General features: G+C 41.1%; 1 protein-coding gene across 1 annotated transcript in view; it reads left to right on the top strand.

The window, feature by feature from the left end:
* The window catches only part of LOC122814129 (polycystin-1-like), a 1441736-nt gene that overhangs the window by 990722 nt on the left and 429433 nt on the right, over positions 1-21581 (top strand). The window contains 1 exon segment of the mRNA XM_044086744.1: positions 13023-13146. Within this exon segment, the coding sequence (XP_043942679.1) occupies positions 13023-13146 (124 nt within the window).

Here is a 21581-nt window from a genome sequence, read left to right as displayed (position 1 = left end):
GGGGGATACCTGTGGCACTAGTGAGGTCAAGGGCGAGACTGTCCCAGGCCTCCATTTTGTTCTGCGAGCCCTGGTACTGGCCATGCAGTAGTCTGCTGTCATGGTGCTTTACCAGGAGCCATACCATGAATTTGGACTCCTGGATGCCCCAGTGCTGTGCTCTAAAGCGAGTGACTTCTCCCACTCCAGCCATTCTGCCTGCAGGGGATGCTACAACAAGTTATGAGCCATATTCCCACCTCTTTGGTTTAAGTAGGGCAGGATTCCTGCACTTTTCCATAATTGGCCAGTTTCAAAAAGGCTAAGCTATGTCTTATTCATTACAGGTTATATATGTGTCTGGTATCCATGATTCATGTGTACATACACTGTATGGGGTCCTGGGGACTTCATAACTTTATTACAGTTACACCTCAACTCTATGTTTACTGCAGTACTCCAATTTACATATATATGGTTTGTGGCAGGTTATAGAACATTACACTGTACATAGATTCAGTTCACATGTATGATTTGATTTCCCTGTGGTGAGGATTAGTTTGCTGATACCTCTTTTGTATGTATTACTATCATGGCGTAGTGGTTAATTACTGTGACTGTGATGTACAGGGTCCTGAGTTCTAGCCTTGCAAAGGCTGTTCATTTTGTTGCTGGCCAGACCACGAGCTGTTGGGTATAGAGTGATTAAGGCACTTTAAAGCAGTTGTGAGCGGGTGTGCGCGGGTTTGCTCGGAGCTAAGCAATGCTAACCTCCGGTTACAGTTTATTACACTCAATTAGCCTCTGCATTGCTTCACCATTGTGATACTCGCATACCGGCGGCCAAACAGGCTTACACCCACTTGCTCCCGCACTTGCAAATGTACTGCATTTGGTGTTTGCATCTGACACTCACACCCCTGGGTGGGGTTGAGGACTACAATAATACCTAGTGATGCCTATTACATTAGCTTATATGCCTACAGTGGGGTGTTGTGACCATGTGTTCATAGATGTTGTGTAGTGGGTTATGCAATGACACATATGGTCATAACACACTTAGCCATTTAAACTGGACTGTGCTGTGGTGGGACCCATATCGAGAATGGCTGCCCATTAGGCGTAAGCATGCCAGTCGACTTTACAGAATCCACGGCCTGTCCAGAGTTTGCTTCATACTATTGGTGTGTTATTCTTACAATCTGCACCTGTCTGGCAAATACCTGGGAACTGACACCATTAAATACAGACAAGCAATTGGGTTTAGGACCCCACATCCTTCAGCCGAGTCATGCTAATGCATACCTATTATTCTATCAGCTTTCTAAGGTTCTAAGTGGAATATGTGCTTTCTGTCCCTATTTGTTCTCCCAGCGGTTTATGTCCTGTCCAGTGGTTTTGCTCTTAGGGGTTGAGAGGTATGGGCATAAGCTCTGCCCATTTCGGAATATTACTTACATCCCTGGGGCAGTCCTAATACAACTGCGCCAGCCAACACCTGCACACCTAGGCCAATAATTGCATAGCCATAATTCCCCCACCTGCCCCTCCTCTACAGCACTCATCCTTACTGTGGGTGCGGGTGGGGTCTAACCGCACCACTACACACTGCCCACTCTCCACGTGTCAAGACCCATGTCATACGTTGTGTCGACTCGTGGTTTATCAGGCTTGCACAATCTACTGGTCTGTATAAGTCTACAGCCTGGTTTGATGAATCATTTTAAGGACTGACTCCGATGATCAGTAACTTCTGGGTGTCAAACAAAGGACATTGATGTCTTTGTTTCAAGATTAGACCTGGCAGATCTCTCCCACTGATAGTATTCTGTCTGTGGTCTGGGAAGCAGTGGTGTGTTTACTTGTATCGTGTGTTTGTATGTTTCACCTGTTTAGGTGGGGGTGGTTGATGCTACGTGTTACACGTTTGTTGATTGGACTCCTCACCCCCATTTGCACGGCCTGTGAACATATGTAATTCGTAACTACTATATCATATCCTAGCTATTTACATGTGTATATTTACACACACACACACACACACACACACACACACACATATATATATATATATATATATATATAGATATAGATATATATATATATAGATATATATAGATTCATAGATTAGTACTAGACTAACTGCCCTTGCAGGTCATTTTAAGCCTAGACAATTATCCCTTGTGAGACTCAAACCCGCCACCTTGTGTTTGTATGGCAAACACCTTAACCATTAGGCCACCGTCCCAACCCCTACATTACTATATACAGATATATCTGTATATGAATGCATACATGTATATATTTATATATTGCTGTCTATGTATATCTAACAACATATGGGTGTATGGGTGTCTGCATGTGTATATATCTATATGTGGGTATGTATATGTATTCTGTCTCTGTATGTATACATTTGTACTATGGAGATGGAGAGGTATAACTCCATGTTGCTATGGGTAGATATGCACACACATTCCTCTACATATATACATCTACATCTGGTTATTCTGTTCTCTGCCATGTATAATAGCTGCAGTGTGGCTGCTCGTTGGGTGACACCTCTGCGCAATGAACACTTTTGCTCACATCCCTGAGGCTGTCCGTATAGGCCCATATCAGCCAACACCTGCAGACCTAGACCCATAACTAGCTACCCATAGTTCCCCCACCCGCACCTCCTTTACTGCACCCATCCTTACTCTGGGTGTAGGTCGGATCTGAACACACCACTACACGCTGCCCACTCTCCACTTCACGAGACCCATGTCGCACGTTGTCTCTACCCATGGGTCATCAGGCTTTCCCACCCTTGTATTCCGTGTATGTACACACCCCAGCCAGAATGGTCATTGTATTGACTTCCTTTGGTTGTATGTCAATTTTTGGGGCGTCCCGCAAGGGATGCTCATGTCTGTTCGAAGATTAGATTTCACGGGTGCACTCTGCCCCCTCCCTGATTGTATCCTGCCTGTAGTCTGGGGAGCAGTGAACTATTTACATTGTTTGCAGGTTTGTGTGTATGTTTCCTCTGTCCAGCTGGGGGGGGGGTCATGCTACGTGTTACATGTTTCTTGCTTGGGCCCCTCACTTCCATTGGCATAGCCTGTGAACATATGTCATTCTTGTGTGCTATTTCCTATCATAGCTGTATATCTGTGTAGACCTACGCACGCGTGCACACACACACACACACACATATATATATATATATATATATATATATACGTATATATATATATATATATATATATATATATATATATGTATATATATATATGTGTGTCTGTAGGCAATGCATACCACCGCGCAAATGCACTAAATCACGCTTACCGGTGCTTATTTATGCTTAAACCTGCTTACTACTACCTTATTCATTATGACACTGACACTTCGGTCCAGTTCACTTTTAATTGTTATTATGCAGGTTATACAGCAGACAGATGTCGAAATATGTTCATATACAGATTACCAATGGAAAATGGTATGTGCTGCAGTGGGATTCAGAAGGGAATGTCTGTTTGTTAGGCGGATGCTCTAACCACTACACTATTTCTGTGCTGCTTCATTTGCATATATACCCATATACCCATGACTCCTAGTTCCTCAAACATCCACCCCAACACTGCACTAACACAGCAGTCATCCATTCTCCAGTTGGATACATGGTGTATCCACACCACTACACATTGGCCACTCCCTACTCCTGTAGACCCATCCCATGTGTTGACTCACTCCACATATCCTCAGACATACCAAACTTTTAGTCCACAAACATTGGTGAAATGAGCGACCAATAGGACACTATTCGCAATTTTTGGGTTGTCCCACCTGGGACACATGTCTTTATTTCAAGATTAGACTCTATACTTCATTACATCATTACTCCCATTAACATGACACTACAATAAATTAATAGGTATGACTATGTGGTAATGCACACATTACACATGAGAGCTAATAATGTACAAGTTCGGCGAAATTATTTTACAAATAGGATCGGTTTAGTGATTGGCGTTGCCGTAGCAGGCAGATCACAGGAATAATTCCATGTGTGAGAAAGTCCTCACATTTGATTTGATTTTTTGAGAATGGCACTGACTTCGGACATTGTACACACTTCTGTGTTTTAACAGTTTTGTCCTTTACCTCTTATGCACAATCTATTATTCTATCTGCTGTCGAGGTTTGTAGGTGCACTTTCATGTTATTTATGTCTGCAAAAGGAATGAATGTGTTACAGGGAATGTACTTCTACATATAGATGAATGCATGTGTAGCTGCATATATACTTATAATGAACTTGCTGACCTCCACGAGGCAGTCCAGTTAGAACCAGGCCATCCAACCCTGACATGCCTGGATCCATAATTTCATACCCATAGTTCCTCCACCCCACCCGAGTTCAACATACACACAAACCATCCATTTTCCGGTTTCTATCACAACCATGACACACCGCCACACATTGCCCTCTCCCCAGCATTAGTGGCCCTACACATATGTTGTCCCAACCCATGTATTATCAGGCTCTCCCACCATTTAGTCCTTGAACATACCTGTCCTTGCTTGTGAAATGGTCGGAGGTCCAACCATCCTAGCAATTTTTGGGTAGTCCCACCAGGGACTACCCTATGATTGTTTGTAAAGTAGACTTAGCAGATTAGCAATGTTACTCCCACTGGTAGTATCCTGCCTGTGGTGTGAGTAGCAGTGCTCTGCTCACCCCTGCCCAGTTTGGTATGGCATACACTGACAGCACTAAATAATACTGGAGCTGCTGTTGAGCCCCTTCTCATTCTTTTCTGCATGCTTTATTGTTACGATGTTCATTTTATATATATATATATATATATATATATATATATATATATTTATTTTATATATCTGTACATTCATATGCATATACATCTACATAATTATATAAATTTCCTATGCTGGGCATTGCTTACACCCCCACAAGCACACTCAGACTTGCTTGCTTACTGGTACTTATATATGTTTACTACTGCTTATTTGTGCTTACACTTGCTTACTAGTGCCTTATTCATTATGATGCTACCACTTTGATTGGATGACATTAGTTAAACATTTCATGCGGTACTCCAGTTCACATTTACATGTTATTATGTAGGTTATACAGCAAAACGACATTCCACATGGAAAATGATATGTGCTATAGTTGGGCTCAAACCATGCATGCCTGTTCGTTAGGCAGATGCTCTAACCACTACACTATTGATGTTAACATTGATTCCACATATTTTTCTCTATTTGGATGATTTTGATGTGTAAGCTTCGCTAAGCAGGGGGCAGGAACACGCAAAAACACTGCGCTTCTCTTACACTTTCGATATTAAAGCAATACAGATGTAAAATAGAGACACAGGGAATCTAATTGTGAAAGTTCTAGGGACAGGGCTCAACATTCCGCTAAGTGCTTGTGTGTTAACTACTTTGATTTTATTTCAGTGTTCGTGGACATTCTTGTATGCTTATCATACATTTCAGTATCCACGGAAACTGAATTAATTGCTTACTATTAAAGGCGGGCTCTAATAGTAATCATAGTAGGTTGTGCAACTGTAGGGGTATGTTTCCTCCCCCATAAAGCACTTAAACACTCCCCCTGCACTCGCACACGTTTCCTGTGCACGTCGAGGGTGCGGCAGCACGCCCTCATAAATATTCATATGGCGCTGTAATGAGGATGCTTGGCGCAAGGCTAAAACCGTCCTTGTGCCGAGCTTCTTGAATCCCGAGGTATGTGTTTTCTTGTTCTTTTATTATTTATCTTGACACTGTAAAAATTCACCGCCAATCATACGTGGACCGGTGATCCACTGTGGTGACTCCTAACTGTGAAAAGCCGAAAGACTCAAAATTAAATATATTTAAACCTTTCATTGTGGCTGATCTTTGTAGAGATATTTAAGTTTTGAGAGTACTTGCATATTTATTTGGTGACACTGTGTGGGCCACTCCTAATAGTCTTGCTCTTGGTCAAACTACCATTTGTATTACTATGAATTTCACTCAGTATATTGGGTATCCTTGGAAGAGCCTTAAGGTAGCTGGCAGGAGTGCCTGGTGGCAGGCATAACTACCTTGTAATCAGGACAGAAGAGGTCATAGCTAGTAAACCTGTACCAGCCTTTCTCGTGTGTGTGTGTGTGTGTGTGTGTGTGTGTGTGTGTGTGTGTGTGTGTGTGTGTGTGTGTGTGTGTGTGTGTGTACATCAAATCTCAAAGGGTGTGTGCATCAGCTACTTGGCCAGGTACACAAAACACTGGTTGAACAGAGAGGGTGCTGGAGGTCTTGGCTTGGACAGTCAGTTGAGATCTTAACTCTATAACTGTGCCAGTGGCAGTCTTACTGGGGATCTGGAGAAAGTGGAAGAAACCAACCCCTGACTGACTGTGTACTTTGTGTGCTCTTAAGGGAAATTGTGCTTGATTGTGCTAGATGCAGAACACTGCATCTAGAGATACTGTGTGTGTACCTGTTATCCTCCCAGTGAACTTTCCCCACAGGTGCCAATGGTGAGGATTGATGCTCTTTGATTACTGGCCAAGTGGTGGGATATCAGAACAGACTAAATCTTTCAGATCATCAGCTTAATTGTTGATTTCATGTGAAGGTAAAAAGAAGGGACAACTGGTGTCAAAACTGACTATTTCCAAATAGTTGTCTACAGCTATTACTTTTTGTTATAATTACCATAACAAGTCTATTCCAGGCAAGGTCAAGGTCCACTCTGCAAGGACCTTGGCTTCTTCTATGGCATTTTGGAAAATGTTGGATTCTAGAAGTATTCTAGAAGCTGCTACTTGGTCCTCTGTACATACATTTACAAAGCACTATAAACTGGATTCCTTCTCTGGATCCAGAGCATGGTTTGCTAGGACCATTTTCTGGGGGCTCCTGCAGCTTTCTCCTTCCACCTCCCAAGTATTGTTAGCTATGGTAATGTACCCATATAGCTAAGGCTACTGCAGCACTGATCAATATGAAAAAAATTGTACAGTTATGTAAGTTAAACTTACTATAGCAGTAGATGTTTGAATGGTCACTGCTGCAGCAGCCTCTCCTTCCCTCCATCCTCCTTGTTTTTTTTTTTTTTGGTGTGTTTTTTATGCCAGGGTGTGGACATTTATTTTTTGCTTTTCATAGCCTTGTCCTTTCAGGAATCAGCCTCCCTCTCTCTGCTGGCAGGAAAGCTCTGAAGGGCTTTCTGCCCAAACTTGTCTTTTAGTCAGCTCAGCTTGAGCTGCCTGACAACATGGGCATGTGGAAGGTGCCCTGAAGTTTTGTAAGCTAGCCAGCTGTTATGCACTTGGAAGGATATAACCCATATAGCTAATGCTACTGCAGCAGTGATTATTTAAACATCTGCTGTTGTGGTAAGTTCATCTTACACAACTGTACTCTCATTTACACTGATCCTGATTATCTGCAAAGGGTACAAAACCTGCTGCCAGGCTAAAGACTGGCACATGCTGTTATCAACAAGTTACTCCTGTTCTGCACAGCCTACTTTGGCTTCAAATTTGGTATGCAATCATGTACAAGATCTTAGTGTTAACTTATGTATGCATCCATGACTTCAGACTCTCTTACTTGAAGACAGTCGGTGATGTTACATTGCCCTGCTTGGACCTAGCACTTAGCTTCCCAGGAGCTGTTAGTAGATCCACAGGTCCACTGATAGATATCTGGTACTCACTCATTTGTTTTTCAGAATTATCACCTGTGGAACTTTCTGATTTAATGGCTTGAGGAGTGTCCTTTTTTGGCTGGCTTCCACAGGTTACTTGAAACCTATTTATTGGACATGGCCTTTCATAGCGCAGGAAGACCCATATTTTTATTATCTTAATATACTCTAGTTGCTATTTTCAGTTGTGTTCCTATTCAGTTTTTTAATGTAGTTTCATATTGTGTTTATCTTGTCTATTTAATTTGCTGTTTTTGCATTTAGCATTTTGTGACAAAACACCATAATACAATTGAAATGTATTTATTTATTTATTTACATTTGTTGACCGGGAGAGTCTGACTGGACGCAGGTCTGTTTTCAGTGGAGACCCGGGAGAAAAGCTCCACATTCAAATGTTACAGACAATTGTACACTTTGAGAAATATATCATTTACAAATTATAGCTTTAGTTACAGCTTAGTACATAATACTAGATTAAGTCAAAAGTAGTAACTCAGCTGTAGAAAAAACATACAGATTTAAGCATAGATTACAGATGTTGTGCAAGGTTACAGATGTAGGACCATATTCATCAGTAGACAGCAGAAACATTTCTGTTTGTGAGGTACATAACTGACTGTCAATTGTTTCAATAAGAACTTTTTTATTGTATGGCAAGTAGTAAGGTTATTAAGCTACTGTGCTAGGTATATTCACGGTAGTTAGTGGGGTGCTGAGAGAGGGAGTGGTGGGAGGAGTGGGTGCTATTAGAGGGGAAGTTGCAGGGGCATATTCTGTATGTTTTAGGTGTGTTTTTAGTAAGAATTTAAAGTGGGTGCAAGATGTTACAGAGGTGATTAAGGGTGAGAGCAACTTCCATAATTTGGCTATAACGCAGGAGAATAATGCTTCTCCACCAGAGTTAATGGCTCTAGTGACCTGTAGGAGGTTTTTGTTACTGGATCTTAGTGATCTGGTGGTAAGATAGGGTTGGTGTAGATTTCGAAGTGGTGAGACTTTTAGTGGTTGGTTTACTAGTTTGTGGGCGAGAGTGAGTTGGTACCATTGAAGGAGGTGAGGGAGCTCTAGCCAGCCCAGTTCTGCCAGTGAGAGACAGTGGTGACTACTGTAGTGTGCTCCTGTGGCGAATTTTGTGATTTTGTTGTAGCAGGTTTCAAGCTTATTTAGATTGCATTGTCTTAGGTTTGTACATATTGGGGAGGCGTAAAGTAGAGCAGAGATAAGGTGAGAATTTGCTACTGAGATCCTTGCAGCTTTGGTAAGTAGTTGCTGATTTCTATATAGTGCCCCTAGTTTTTTGTGGACTTTTTTAATGGTCATGGATATGTGAATGCCAAAGTTCAGTTTATTGTCTGTTTCAACTCCTGGCAATTTGGTGTGTTCTGTAGGATGGATAGTTGTGTTGTCTTTTGCTGTGATGTTAAAGTGAGACAGGTTTTGGGTAAGTTTGGTGGGTTTGAAGATTAGTACTTTAGTTTTGTTTGGGTTGAGTATTCATTGGGCATTGGATAACCAAGTTTCCACAGAGGAAAAGGCATCCTGTGTGACTCTGTAGTTCGGGTAGGGAATGGACTGAGCAGATGATGGTTGAGTCATCTGCGTATTGTATGAGTGTGCCTTGTGTGGTGGCAGAGGCTAGATTATTGGTGAAAATAGAGAAGAGTAGGGGACCAGGGATGGACCCTTGGGGAACCCCTATGGAGACAGGTAGTTGGGGGGATAGGTCATTCTGCCATACAATGGATTGTTGGCGGTCAGATAGGTAACTTTGAAACCAGTTGGTGACTGATTGGGAGAAGGATAGGTTGTTGAGTAGAGAGATGAGTTTTTTGTGTGGTACCATGTCGAAAGCTTTAGATAGGTCTAGAAAAGTAGCTGATGAAAGGTAGCCAACATTTTTATGTTGTAGGATAATCTTTGTGAAAGAGAGTAAGGCAGTGGTGGTGCTGTGGTTTGGTCGGAAACCGTGTTGGGTGTTTGAGAGGAGGTTGTTTGCAAGGAGGTGATCTGCGACCTGAGAATGGATGCATCTCTCTAGTATTTTGGAGAGTGGAGAGAGAATAGCTATGGGGCAGTAATTGGTTAGCTCTGTAGAGGGGAATTATGTGTGATACTTTCCAATGTGTGTATACGTAACTTTCTGATAGAGATCTGTTTATTAAGATGGATACTGGGTATGCTAGAGCATCAGCTGCAAGTTGTAGGTATTCACTTGGGAGTTGTCTGCTGCTAATTTGGTGGGTTTAAGTTTAGTTAACAGCTTCTTTATTTAGGAGGTAGGAACAGGGGAGAAATAAATGCTAGTGGAGAGATTGCTAGTTGGATTTAGAGGTGTGGGCTTGGGGGGAGGGTTGTGTTGTCTAGCTAGTGACAGGACGGTTTGTGTGAAATGTTTGTTGAAGGAGGTAGCAACTGTTTCGGTGGAGTGAGTGTTGTTTGGAGTGGGGGTACCTATTTTGCCTGGGTGGAGGATAGAGTTTATTGAGGACCAGAATTGTTTGGGGTTATGTTGGGAGGAGGTAAGGGCAGACTGGTAGTATTGGATTTTGTCCTGTTTTTATTAGCTTTTTGACTCTATTGCGTAGTTCTAGGAACTTCTGTCTAGTAGAGGGGTTTTTGGTTTTGCGCCAGTGCTCCCAGGCTTTATCCCTGATTTTCATTTCAGACATAGTGGTTTTCTGTAGCCATGGGGATGGTTGGAGCCTGGTTCTGGAAACTCTTATGGGGGCATGATAATTGAGGATGCCCAGGAAGGTATTATTAAAGTAGTCAACTGCGTCATCTAGGCAGAGATACCTTAGAGGTTGCCAGTTACATTCTTTAAGGGATGAGTTGAATGAGAGAGGGTTAAAGTTTATTTTTTTGCGTATTTGACGGTAGATGACAAGTTTTGCTTGGTATAGGTGCTTTCTGAGTAGTAAGGTTGGGGAGTGATCACTGAGGCTGTCTGCTAGGCAGCCAGCTATATAAGACTGGGGGTTCTTACTGACTAGTATTCAATCCAGAATAGTGTGTTTGTTGGAGCTTTTATTTATTCTAGTAGGTGATTGGACTAGTTGGGTGAAGATATGGAGGTTTATATGATGGGTTGGGTGGTTTCTTGATCAGGTTTTCCAGTCGGTGTTGAAGTCACCTAAAATGATAGTTTCTTGGGGCAGATGGTGGGTAGTCCAGTTGAGGAGGTTTTCTAGTGGAGGGATGTTTTGGCCAGGTGGAAAGTGCCATCCTATTATGCTGATGGTTTTATTTTGGTTTATTTTAAGGTTGGTATGTATTATTTCTTCCTTACCTATTTGGGGAGCTGCTGAGTTTAAGATCTGTATGTTTAGATGCTGTTTAAATATTATAGCTATGCCGCCTCCTTTTTTGTTTAGTCGGTCTACTCTTAGTATGCTGTAGCCAGTAGGGAGGATCTGCTCATTGGTAATGTGTGGTTTTAGCCATGTTTCTGTAAGGATTAGTATATCAGGGGAGTACAAGTCTATGGTGGCATGGAGTTCATGCACCTTGTTAGATATGCTTCTAATGTTTAGGCTTAGCAGACGGAGGTTGTTTGGTTTTCTATTGGCTGTGATTTGAGAGAAATTGTGGTCTTTGGTCTAATTATGAGGGGTGGGGTTGGAGAATGAGGGGCCAGGATTTCAGTGGATGTCTCCATTGAGTGCTAGTTTTGATATGGATGAGATTATTAGTTTCATTAATTTCTGAATTTGCTTGCTTATAAGGGAAGGTTTATGATTATGTTCTGTGGGTAATAGGCATGGTGGTAGGGTTATTATATTGAGTTGTGTGGATGCTTTCTGTTTAGGTACTGGGGTAGATAGACTATGTTGAGGTTGCCCATCTGTCCGTCTACCTACTGGGCCATTTGTCTGTCTATATCTATATATGCATGCATATGTGTTTATATGTATAGATAGAAGTGCACAAAATACAAGTGTAATTCATTTCTGTATGTGAAGGATGTCAGTTTTCAGTACATTTTTAGCATAAAAATTAAATAATGTATATTTTAAAAATGAATCAAGTTAATAAACTTTTAAGAAGGAAATGAGGAATGTAATTCTAGCAAGATATGATTTCTGAGAAAGTATCAAGAATGTTTGCAGTAGGCCATTAATATTTACATTTCAATTTTTGTATTGGGTTGGATCAGAGCTTGCATTTCATTTGAATATGCCTGGTTCAAACCCATGCATGGATAAAAGCCTGGCTATGAACAAAACAGCTCAAGTTCAAATAGCTCCTCAGAATGGGTGACAATGGTCTAATTACTTCAGTAGTCATGTATGACATGTGCAAGAACCCTGCACAGCACCATCTCCTGATCATGCACTTGGCTTTACCAAGGCAGTGAAGGTAACTTCCACTGCACAAAGGACTTGCACTTGCATAGATGACATGCACTGCAAGACACTGAGATGAGACTGGTGTGCAGTCAATGTGCTAGGATTAGACTATTTGGAAATACCCCCTAGTGCTGCTTTTTAGAATGAGGCAGCTGTGGTGATGGGAGAGTTGGGTAGTTTGGAAGTCTGGGGCAGTGAGTGTCTCCTCTTATACATTGGAAACCATGGTCTGGAGGGAGAAGATAATGCAAGAGTATCATGCCATGCATTGGAACGACAGCATTCCCTGTCTCTGTGGGTTAGGTGAAGTAACAAGAAGGGGTGGGGCCTGATTACAAAGGAAACTGGGAAAAAACTCTTTCTCTAGCCAATGAGTGGACTCAAGATCCATTGGGTCTTTCCCTAGGTAATGAGTGGACTCAAGATCCATTGGGTCTTTTCTGTAGGTAATGAATGGACTCAAGATCTATTGGAGGCAGACTAATGGCTTGCCCCTATGAAGGCAAAAAGAACCAAAATAATTTATTTGCTTGATTATAATAATCCCGCTTATCAATATTTCACTTAAGATTTTCTGTCATATGACTTTAATGTATTTATTTATGTCATCCCCAGGATTAAAGGGGTATTTTTCTTCCATTCAAATTAACCTGTTGCATCAAAAAGCTAATAAGTGATTTTTAACTGCACTTTTTTTGATCTGTTTTGACTATGCTTAGATATTCAGTACACAGCATATAATATCAGGAGTATGTTTAAATGGTCCAAACCGCAGCATCTCCAAGTATGTTGATGTAAAAGTATCCACAAAAAATATCTTGAGCTCAAGAATAGGCATTAAATCACTTTTCTCCCAGTAAAATTATGTTAGATGATGTTTCGTGCAGTACAATACATGATCTACTCATTGCAAAGAATTATTTGTTCCAATAGTTAAAGCTGGGAACTTAATGTGAATTTATTTTATTCCGTAGGGTTCCTGTTGCAAGCCGGACACTTGTCAGCGGTGAGAGTCTGGCGGTAGGAGTTGTTGTTGCTCTGGTATCGTTTCCTGTGTACCTGCTGTTTGACTTCCTCTTTAGAAGGACACATAGTAAGGTATGATTGTATTTTAAGAGGCTTCACTGTTGTACCAACATGGGTCAAATAGTTAGAAATACATGCACCTTTTATATTAATAAAAGTAAGAAAGTCATTACAGTGGGAAAGGATATCCCAACATCAACATGTTGTATGCATTCAAGATTATTAAATCAGCTAACTTCTGATTAATTAAAAATAAATGTAGCATTTGTTACATACATTCAAAAATGGTATGAAAAAACAGTAGCAAATCACTGCACAGTTTTTCTGCTTCAGGAAATGGTTATTTATATATAGGAGAATATGTTAACATATTACAGTTGTTCTCCTTTTCTCCATGATTATACTTTAAAATACATACAGCAAGCATACCTTTCTTTGTCCCAGTCCCCTTCAATAAACACATCACACCGAATGACATTTGACAACCTTTATTAAAGTTCCATAAACATAACTTTGTTATCCAATATTAATTACAGCTGAAACATAGTATAGTTGATTTAATCACAGAATAAACATCCATGTAATGTTAACCAGGACAGCGTGACCTTACTCATCCTGAACCAGTAAGCAGCGTCCATACCTCTACTCGCTTACTTTACTTATGAAGCAGCATCCTACTACTCACTTCATTTGTCATTTATTGTATTATACATCCAACCAATAAGCAGCGTCCTTACCTTCGCTCGCTTATTTTATTTGCCAAACAGTGTCCAACTGCTTCCTTTCCTTTTCAACTCATTGAAATGAACATCCAACACCAGAGGAGGAACAGAAGATGGCATGCCTGCCCCTTCTCTCTGCCCTACACAGACTGATAAATAACCACAATCCCCTTTATTCCAAACAGAGGGAGGGAGGGTGGGTGGCAAGTTGTGACTTCTTATCCAGTTACTCTTGCATATAACCCTTAAGCCCCTCCTTACCCTTACCTCATTTCCTCCTAAACAATCCTCATTCCCATTTTAACCCTTACCTGTCCCTTACCCTCTTAACTCCCATTTATATTTATCTACCCCCCCCCCAGTGAAAATGTCCCTGGACAAATTGATTTGTTACCAAACCTCATTTGTCCTGGTCCCCTTCAATAAACGCATCACACCGAATGACATTTGATGACCTTTATTAAACTTCCATAAACATAACTTGTTAACCATTTAATAACTTCCAATGACGTGAAACAGAAAAGCTCTTACAGCAACCAAAGCACTTTATTTAATTCTACAATGTCTTCCATGTTTTCGTCTACTACAGCAGACTTCATCAGACAATGAACCAAAAAAATCAGAGGTCTTTTATAATATGTCATATTACTTAGCCAATCAACATCACCTCTTAATTAAAATAATTAATTAAAACAGTCTGATAAAATCCTTTTAAAATTTCTCTACCATGTTTATAACAACCTATATATCAGTGCTGGTGATTTTCCTCTTTCTCTCTTTGTGTTGTTAACTAACATTTATTAATTACAACTGAAACATAGTATAATTGATTTAATCATAGCATAAACATCCAGATAATGTTAATCTGGACAGCGTGCACTCATCCTGACCCAGTAAGCAGCGTACGTACCTCTACTCACTTATTTTATTTATGAAGCAGTGTCCCAATACTCACTTCATTTACCATTTATTGAATTACACATCCAACCAATAAGCAGCGTACTTACCTCCGCTCACTTATTTTATTTCTCAAGCAGTGTCCAACTGCTTCCTTTCCTTTTCCAACTCATTGAAGTGAAAATTGAACACCAAAGGGGGAACAGAAGAGGGAAAGCCTGCCCTTCTTCTCCACCCATCAGCCTGACCAGGCTGTTCTTCCTCTCTCCTACCAAACTTTCAACAACCCCCGGCTCATTAAAAGGTCTTATGCCAAGTATCATTCAGTGGACACCATCCTCTCCAATCAAACTACATCTGTGTCAGCATCTCCCAAACCCTATCTCATAGTTAGCAAATGTGGCCAATTTTTAAATGGCTGAAAGAAAAACCCAGATTCCTTCTCAATGCAAAATTTATCGGGTCTACTTTAAGCTCTCGTAAGCGGTAAAACCCGAATCACGTGACACGGAAAGAGCGAACCGCGAATACGTCGAACAAATGAAACCATGAAAGGGGAAATATCGAAATTGCATAGTTGGCCATCTATGGTATAGCTCCGTAAGGTAAGTGTGCGATAGTTACAGACCTTAGGGTTAGGGAGGGGTTAAGGTAAGTGCATAGGTAGGTAGTGTATGTAAGGTTTTGTGTAGGTAATGTATATAAGGTTTAGTGTAAGGTTTTGTTAAGTGTATGTGTGTGGAATATTTAGTTTGTTTGGGTATAGCTCCGTAGGTGAAGTGTGTGGTAGTTACGGACCTTAGGGTTAGGGAGGGGTTAAGGATAGTGCATAGACAGTTGAGTATGTGGGGTTAGTGTAGGATTAGCAGTAGGATTTTGGTGCTTTAATTTAGGCTTAGAAGTAGGGATTTGGTTAGTGTATGTATGTTTTTTTTTTATTGTGTTTGGGTAGGTAGTGTGTTGCAGGTAGTGGGTTGGCCGACTATGACAGTTTGAGGTTTACATTTTCGCTCTTTAGTAGGTTCGACATATCCACGGTTCACTCTTTATGTGTCACGCGATTCAGATTTGGGTTTTTCATGTTTCGAGGGTATAAAGTAGACCCAAATCTACCAGCCATAACCTCATAATGAAGCCTAACCCTTGAATCTTAAACTAGACTCTCACTTAACTACCAGTAATAGCTCTACCAGTAATAGCTCCACAATGATTCTCAGCTCATTATCTGCTACTTGCACCACCAAAATACTAAATCCACACCACAAAACCACCCACAAGAACAATTGCACCATCATGTGTAACTGCAGTCCTGTTTAACTGCCGAATGCACCTATTAATATTCAAAATGAATGCCCCCTTCCAATCAATGCTGTAGCAAGCCATGCTATCAACTTTCTGATATAACATTCAATGTCATCCTAACACGCTCTGACCAATAAGCCATTCTCCAAATGACTAATAACCCATATCCATGTGTGTACCTACCATGTAATCCACCAGAAATCTAGGAAGTCCAATGCAGCCCAAAATAAGTCCATGTAACTCACATGCCATCATGCCCAACTGCAGCTCCCCTGTTCCACCCAACGGATTTACTAATGATTAAATTAAATTATTTTTATAATGAATCAATTGCATAGCCATCCTGGCATCATACCCACTACCCATATAAAGCAATGAACATCTGACCTCCAAAACCACCTTATTAATAACTTCAATCCCATGAAAGACCACACCAATCATGACCCCATGACCCCCTATTTCCAAAACCACCCCTTGCGATCAACTTGGCAGAGCCAATATCCATTAACCTTCACACTAAACCTAGCACAAACCTTACAGCATATGCAACACCATTCAAGATTTAGAAATTAACCTAACCCTAACACTCCAACTGTAGCAGTCGCAGGTAAATCCTCCTTACCCAGCAGAAAGCTCCACCTTGTTCACGCACTTAAATGAATAAACTCGGGAATCCATCCCACCAATTTCCTATCCCCTGACAACCACAACACAATTTCACCCAACTCACAACACCCTCATCATATGACTCCTGCAATACTCATCCAATCCCACTAACCTAACATGGCACAGATAGAAGCACCAACTACCCATATGACTACCATATTAACCAAGTCAAAATGAACCCTTATTCCCCAACAGCTCCTGCTAAACTATGATTCCTGCTAGATTGAACCCATGTCAAAGTCTCACATCCCTCCTTCAGTCACTATACCCTGGTGACAGTCCAACCAAAAACCAATCCCCCCAGCAGTACAGCCCATCCTGGTCCTCCTACCACATTAGTAACCAATGTAAATCCCATGAATAATCCAATGCAACTGTCAAGTCAGCATCTTTAATACACCAATTACCAGTGGATTTTCCATTTAAAGCTTTCCTTTCAATGTGTCACCTTACATCCAGTACAGACTCTGTTACCTGTCAGCTCCAATTACACTAGGCCAGAGACTGCTACTCACTCCATAGACTGCCATCTGTGACCACATCATGTACCACTCCGGTGACCGGGACTTCCACTGCAACAGACTCCATCTCCTTTCACGCCCAGTTCCTTCAAGCCACCAACTGATGCCTGCTCTGCATCTCCACACCTACAAAAGAAAGGTAAAATGTAAATCGCTGGCACACACAATCAAAATAATTACAGCATTAAAGTGCTGCCAGAGGCCTACCCTGTTCTAAGTGCTTCCAGAGGCCTACCCTAATCATCAACTGCACTGCCCACAGTCCCCCATCCCCAAGACAGTGCAACCTTAGCAGCTTCAGCCCAGTTCTGTTTTGTACTACAAGCATCTCCAACACAACATGGACACAACACTGCCAGTTAAGATGCCTAAATGGTGAAATACCTCCATAACATACTCTTAACTCTCAGGGGTACCATCTCCTAAAGAACACTCCTCGTTTATGGTCATAACAGTTTATGTTCAAACTGAATCATCGCTTTCACCAGCCTATTCTATAAATAAACTAACCATGCAGTAACTGCTGTCCTATGCCTCGTAGTTAAAGTTGCTAATGTTCCCCAAAGCCCTACTTGAATAATCTGTCCAAAATTCCACGTCAACAATCTAAATGCTATCAATGGTAACAAACTGACAATTATTTCCTTAAAAATCCATATTGCAGCTGAAATCCACACCATCTTAAAAATAAAAACACCCAAGCGGCTTTGCTCTTGGCATGGAAGCTGCCAGTTGTTCAGTCCTTTGAATAGTTATACCCCTCCTTTGTATCCGCTCATGGGGTCTTGGGTGTCTTTCCTTGTCTTGGCTTATTTCAGTCAAGGACCTCACCACTCACACACACCTTCCATACCACATCTTTCCCATTGAAAAGTAACTCCTCTGCCTCAGACTACCAATCTCACCATGCACGTGCCAATCCATCATTACCTCAAAGACATACCACCCGTGAAAGGGCAAGCAGTATCGGTCTTGAACCCCTCCAAACCCAACCTCCATAAAATAAGACCCAAGGCTACCCAGGAAGACAGCCATTATCCAGGCATTTAATCAATAGCCTAAGCTTGTCTAAAGTTTCCTTTGATATATACCTACCAAGCAGAAACACAGTAAATATCATACCTCATTATATTCAGTTGTAAATAATTTAAATTGTTTATCAGAGTACTTCAAAAATAGCAAGCACCATTTTCAAGGACTGGCTAGTGCAATTTCCCCTCTAAAGCAAACAGATTACACATTCAAACCATTTCTTACAACAAAAGAAAAAAACACTACAAGGCCGTTACATAAATTGCTGACTCTAAATAAACCTGTATAGCACACTACACTATTTCAGCTAAGAACTACAATATGGCGCCTTCTTGTGAACCATTTCAATGACAAAAGACACAGTAGCATTTTAAACTAAAACTACAACAGAATAAGAGGTAAAAAGAGGTAAAAATGTCCAGATATGCGTATTCCATGCTTTATAGTGGATTCATTAATTAAGAACAAGTATTTAATCTTTTACCGGAAGGTGCACCCCACCATACTTCTCAACCTCTTACATCAGGAAATCTGTACCAAGGCATAACTAAAATGAGTTGCTTACACCCTAAACACTGAAACACAGCACCCAGAAACTCAGCACGTTAATAGAATAACAGGACTTACACTAACTTGAATTCTCTGCACAGCCATAGATTTACTCCACTTTCTGCTGCTCTTCTTAAATGTAACGGCTTTTCCACTAGCTTGACAAAAAAAACACCTCATTCTCCTCTTGCCATGAGGAGGGACAAAATATGCAGCAAAGCATACCAAAATGAGTGGACAAAGGCACAAACAGAGAAAGCTGGAAAACGTCTGCCCACAACCCGGCAAGCAAAGTCTCTCCATCCAATCCTGAAGAAGGAAACCTCAAACAGTGCTAACTCACATACCACACTGCCAACCCGTAACCCTCAGTAGCAACCCCTAACAAACACACCTTGTCCACCCATCACAGACCGCATCACACCCTAGCCAAGAAAAAGAAAAAGCTGCATCGTAATACAAACCGAAGGGACGAAAATACCGAGCTGGCAGTAAAAGGGCAAAACAAGCCACTCAGCCCAACCATGAAGCTAAGTCTGCAGTTATGAGTGCTAAGTGAACCAAACCTGATGCCCTATGTAATTCCGAACTGGCTTTGTCCCATACCTCTCAAATTCATGGAGCAAGAGCTCTGGACAAAACCAAAAATAATGGAGGAACAATCCCTCCCAAAACCAAAATGGATTTTAAATATTGCTCTCAGAAACTTTAAAGTTACTATAATAACCAGAGTTGTGTTAGCAAGTGTTTTCTGTAGGATATCAAGCCTGAAACTTTATAGGGACCGCTGTCAGAAAGCCCGTACTATCAGTCTGTTATGGGTACCTAACTTGACTATGCTTCTCAGCTAGCCTGATTTTGCAGAATGGCAAGATTTTGGGTCATATTCATGGTCTGTTCTTCATAAATTCTGTGTTTTTTTTTTTGTTTTTTAATAAATTATCTAGGATGGATACAGTGAATAATGATATACATATAGGTTTCTGAAACTGCACATGAACACATGTGCTGTTATACTGGTAACAGTCTAGATTTATAACATGAAGTCCGATCCTGTTATTATCAGCCACCATACAGAAACAAATCTTTTCTCCCAAGCAAATACCGCCACGCTTAAATGTCCATTAGAAGCAGACCACGCATGAGTGGATTTGTTACTCCACCCATCTCAGAACTCGCAAAACAGTCGGGCACAAGGCTCACACTCCACCCTCACCAATGAGCAGTTCGCAACACAGCCAGCAAATTACAACACACATCAACTGACCATTCCACTAAGCTTTCCTCAGCAGTCTCCCACACTTCACCAGATGCACACAACCTATTCTATTTATTCATATCAATCCTGCACCATTGGGAACAACACAACCCCTCTCGCCATGACGGCCACCACTGATCTGCACCATAAAAGCCCCAAACACTGCACTGGTGTGGGCTCGGAATCCCAGCTCCCCTGCCATGAACAACTAAACGAAGCACAGAAACAACAACACTGACAGCAAACAGACAGTGAAGCACAAAAGACTTAATAACAATAAAACCTTCTGAGCAAAATGAAGCTTATAAGACAAAGTTGTCAGAAGAACAGTCTGCCAAACCCAAACATTACCCCTCACCATTGAACATCTATAGCTGCTATCATTAACCAATTATTTAATATGATTAGAAAAACTCCAAGCTGGAACTACCCATATACCCAGGTCCTTAAATATGAGTCTAAAGTCCGAAAGATACAATCTAAACAAGTTAGAGCCTTGAGCAGAGCTGAGTAGGAAACCTTGATTGTAACCAAGAATTAAACCTGTCCAAGTGATAATAATTCCATTCCAATCAGAAGTAACCCAAACTGTCTATTACAATGACTAGCCCAGTAACGTCCATGCGTTCAGTCATTTTACTGCCCACAAACCAGTAAAAAAGAGTAGTAAAATGTTACCTACACACATTAAAGGGGGGGGGTGTGTATTGGCAATGAGGTCCCAGTGGATTTCCCCCAGCCTCTTTTCCTTTTTTTTTTTTTTTTTCTCTGATGCTTGGGCATAAGAAGTTGTGATGCATGGTGTGAGGCTTGCCCACAGTATTTAAATTTTAACCAGAGCCAATGAACTCCTCGAACCACCATTCTCCATCACAATTCAGTGTAATGACTACACTCCCTCTCCACTGCACTCAGCTTATTAAAACCTTTGGCTTGTCCAACCTAACTACCCACCAAGGAGCAGAAGAAGGAAAGGGGGAAGGAAAAAAAGAAGAAAAATAGATATGAATAAATCACCCACCCAATACTACCATCTCACTACTATTCTACAACGACCAATTAATATTTCAAAACGTGATTGGTCTGCGTGCACATTGTAAATCAGACTTATACTAATGGAAAAAGGTCCAGTCGCCCGGACTTTTTCCATTAGCATAAGTCTTTTTTTTTTTTTTCTTACAGCAACGGAGAAAGCAACATCTCCGTTGCTTTTTAGAAAGTGTCTCACTATGTTAACGGAGTTTAACATAGTGAGACAGCTTTAAGAAAAGCAACTGAGTTTCTCGCCTAAATCATCCAACATCTTGACTGTATCTGATGTCACCACATCTAGCCTGCTGCTTTTTTTGACTTCATTCTCTGTTATGCTGTTCTTACTTCTATGCTGAGCACTTTCTCTGTTTTCATTATAGGTTGTCTATATGACAGTACAGCTTCTATAGGGGCAAGCAGAAGGAGCTGAAAATCAAGATAGAAAGGAAATAGTGGAACAGATTAACAGTTTCATGTATCTGGGAGGGGTGGTTGAGGAGATGGGAAGTCTGAGAAGAGAAAGCTAGA

This window comes from Protopterus annectens, chromosome 10.part0, assembly GCF_019279795.1.
Source record: "Protopterus annectens isolate FY-2018-M chromosome 10.part0, PAN1.0, whole genome shotgun sequence".
Taxonomy (NCBI): domain Eukaryota; kingdom Metazoa; phylum Chordata; order Ceratodontiformes; family Protopteridae; genus Protopterus; species Protopterus annectens.
This window is presented reverse-complemented; position numbering and strand designations above follow the sequence as displayed.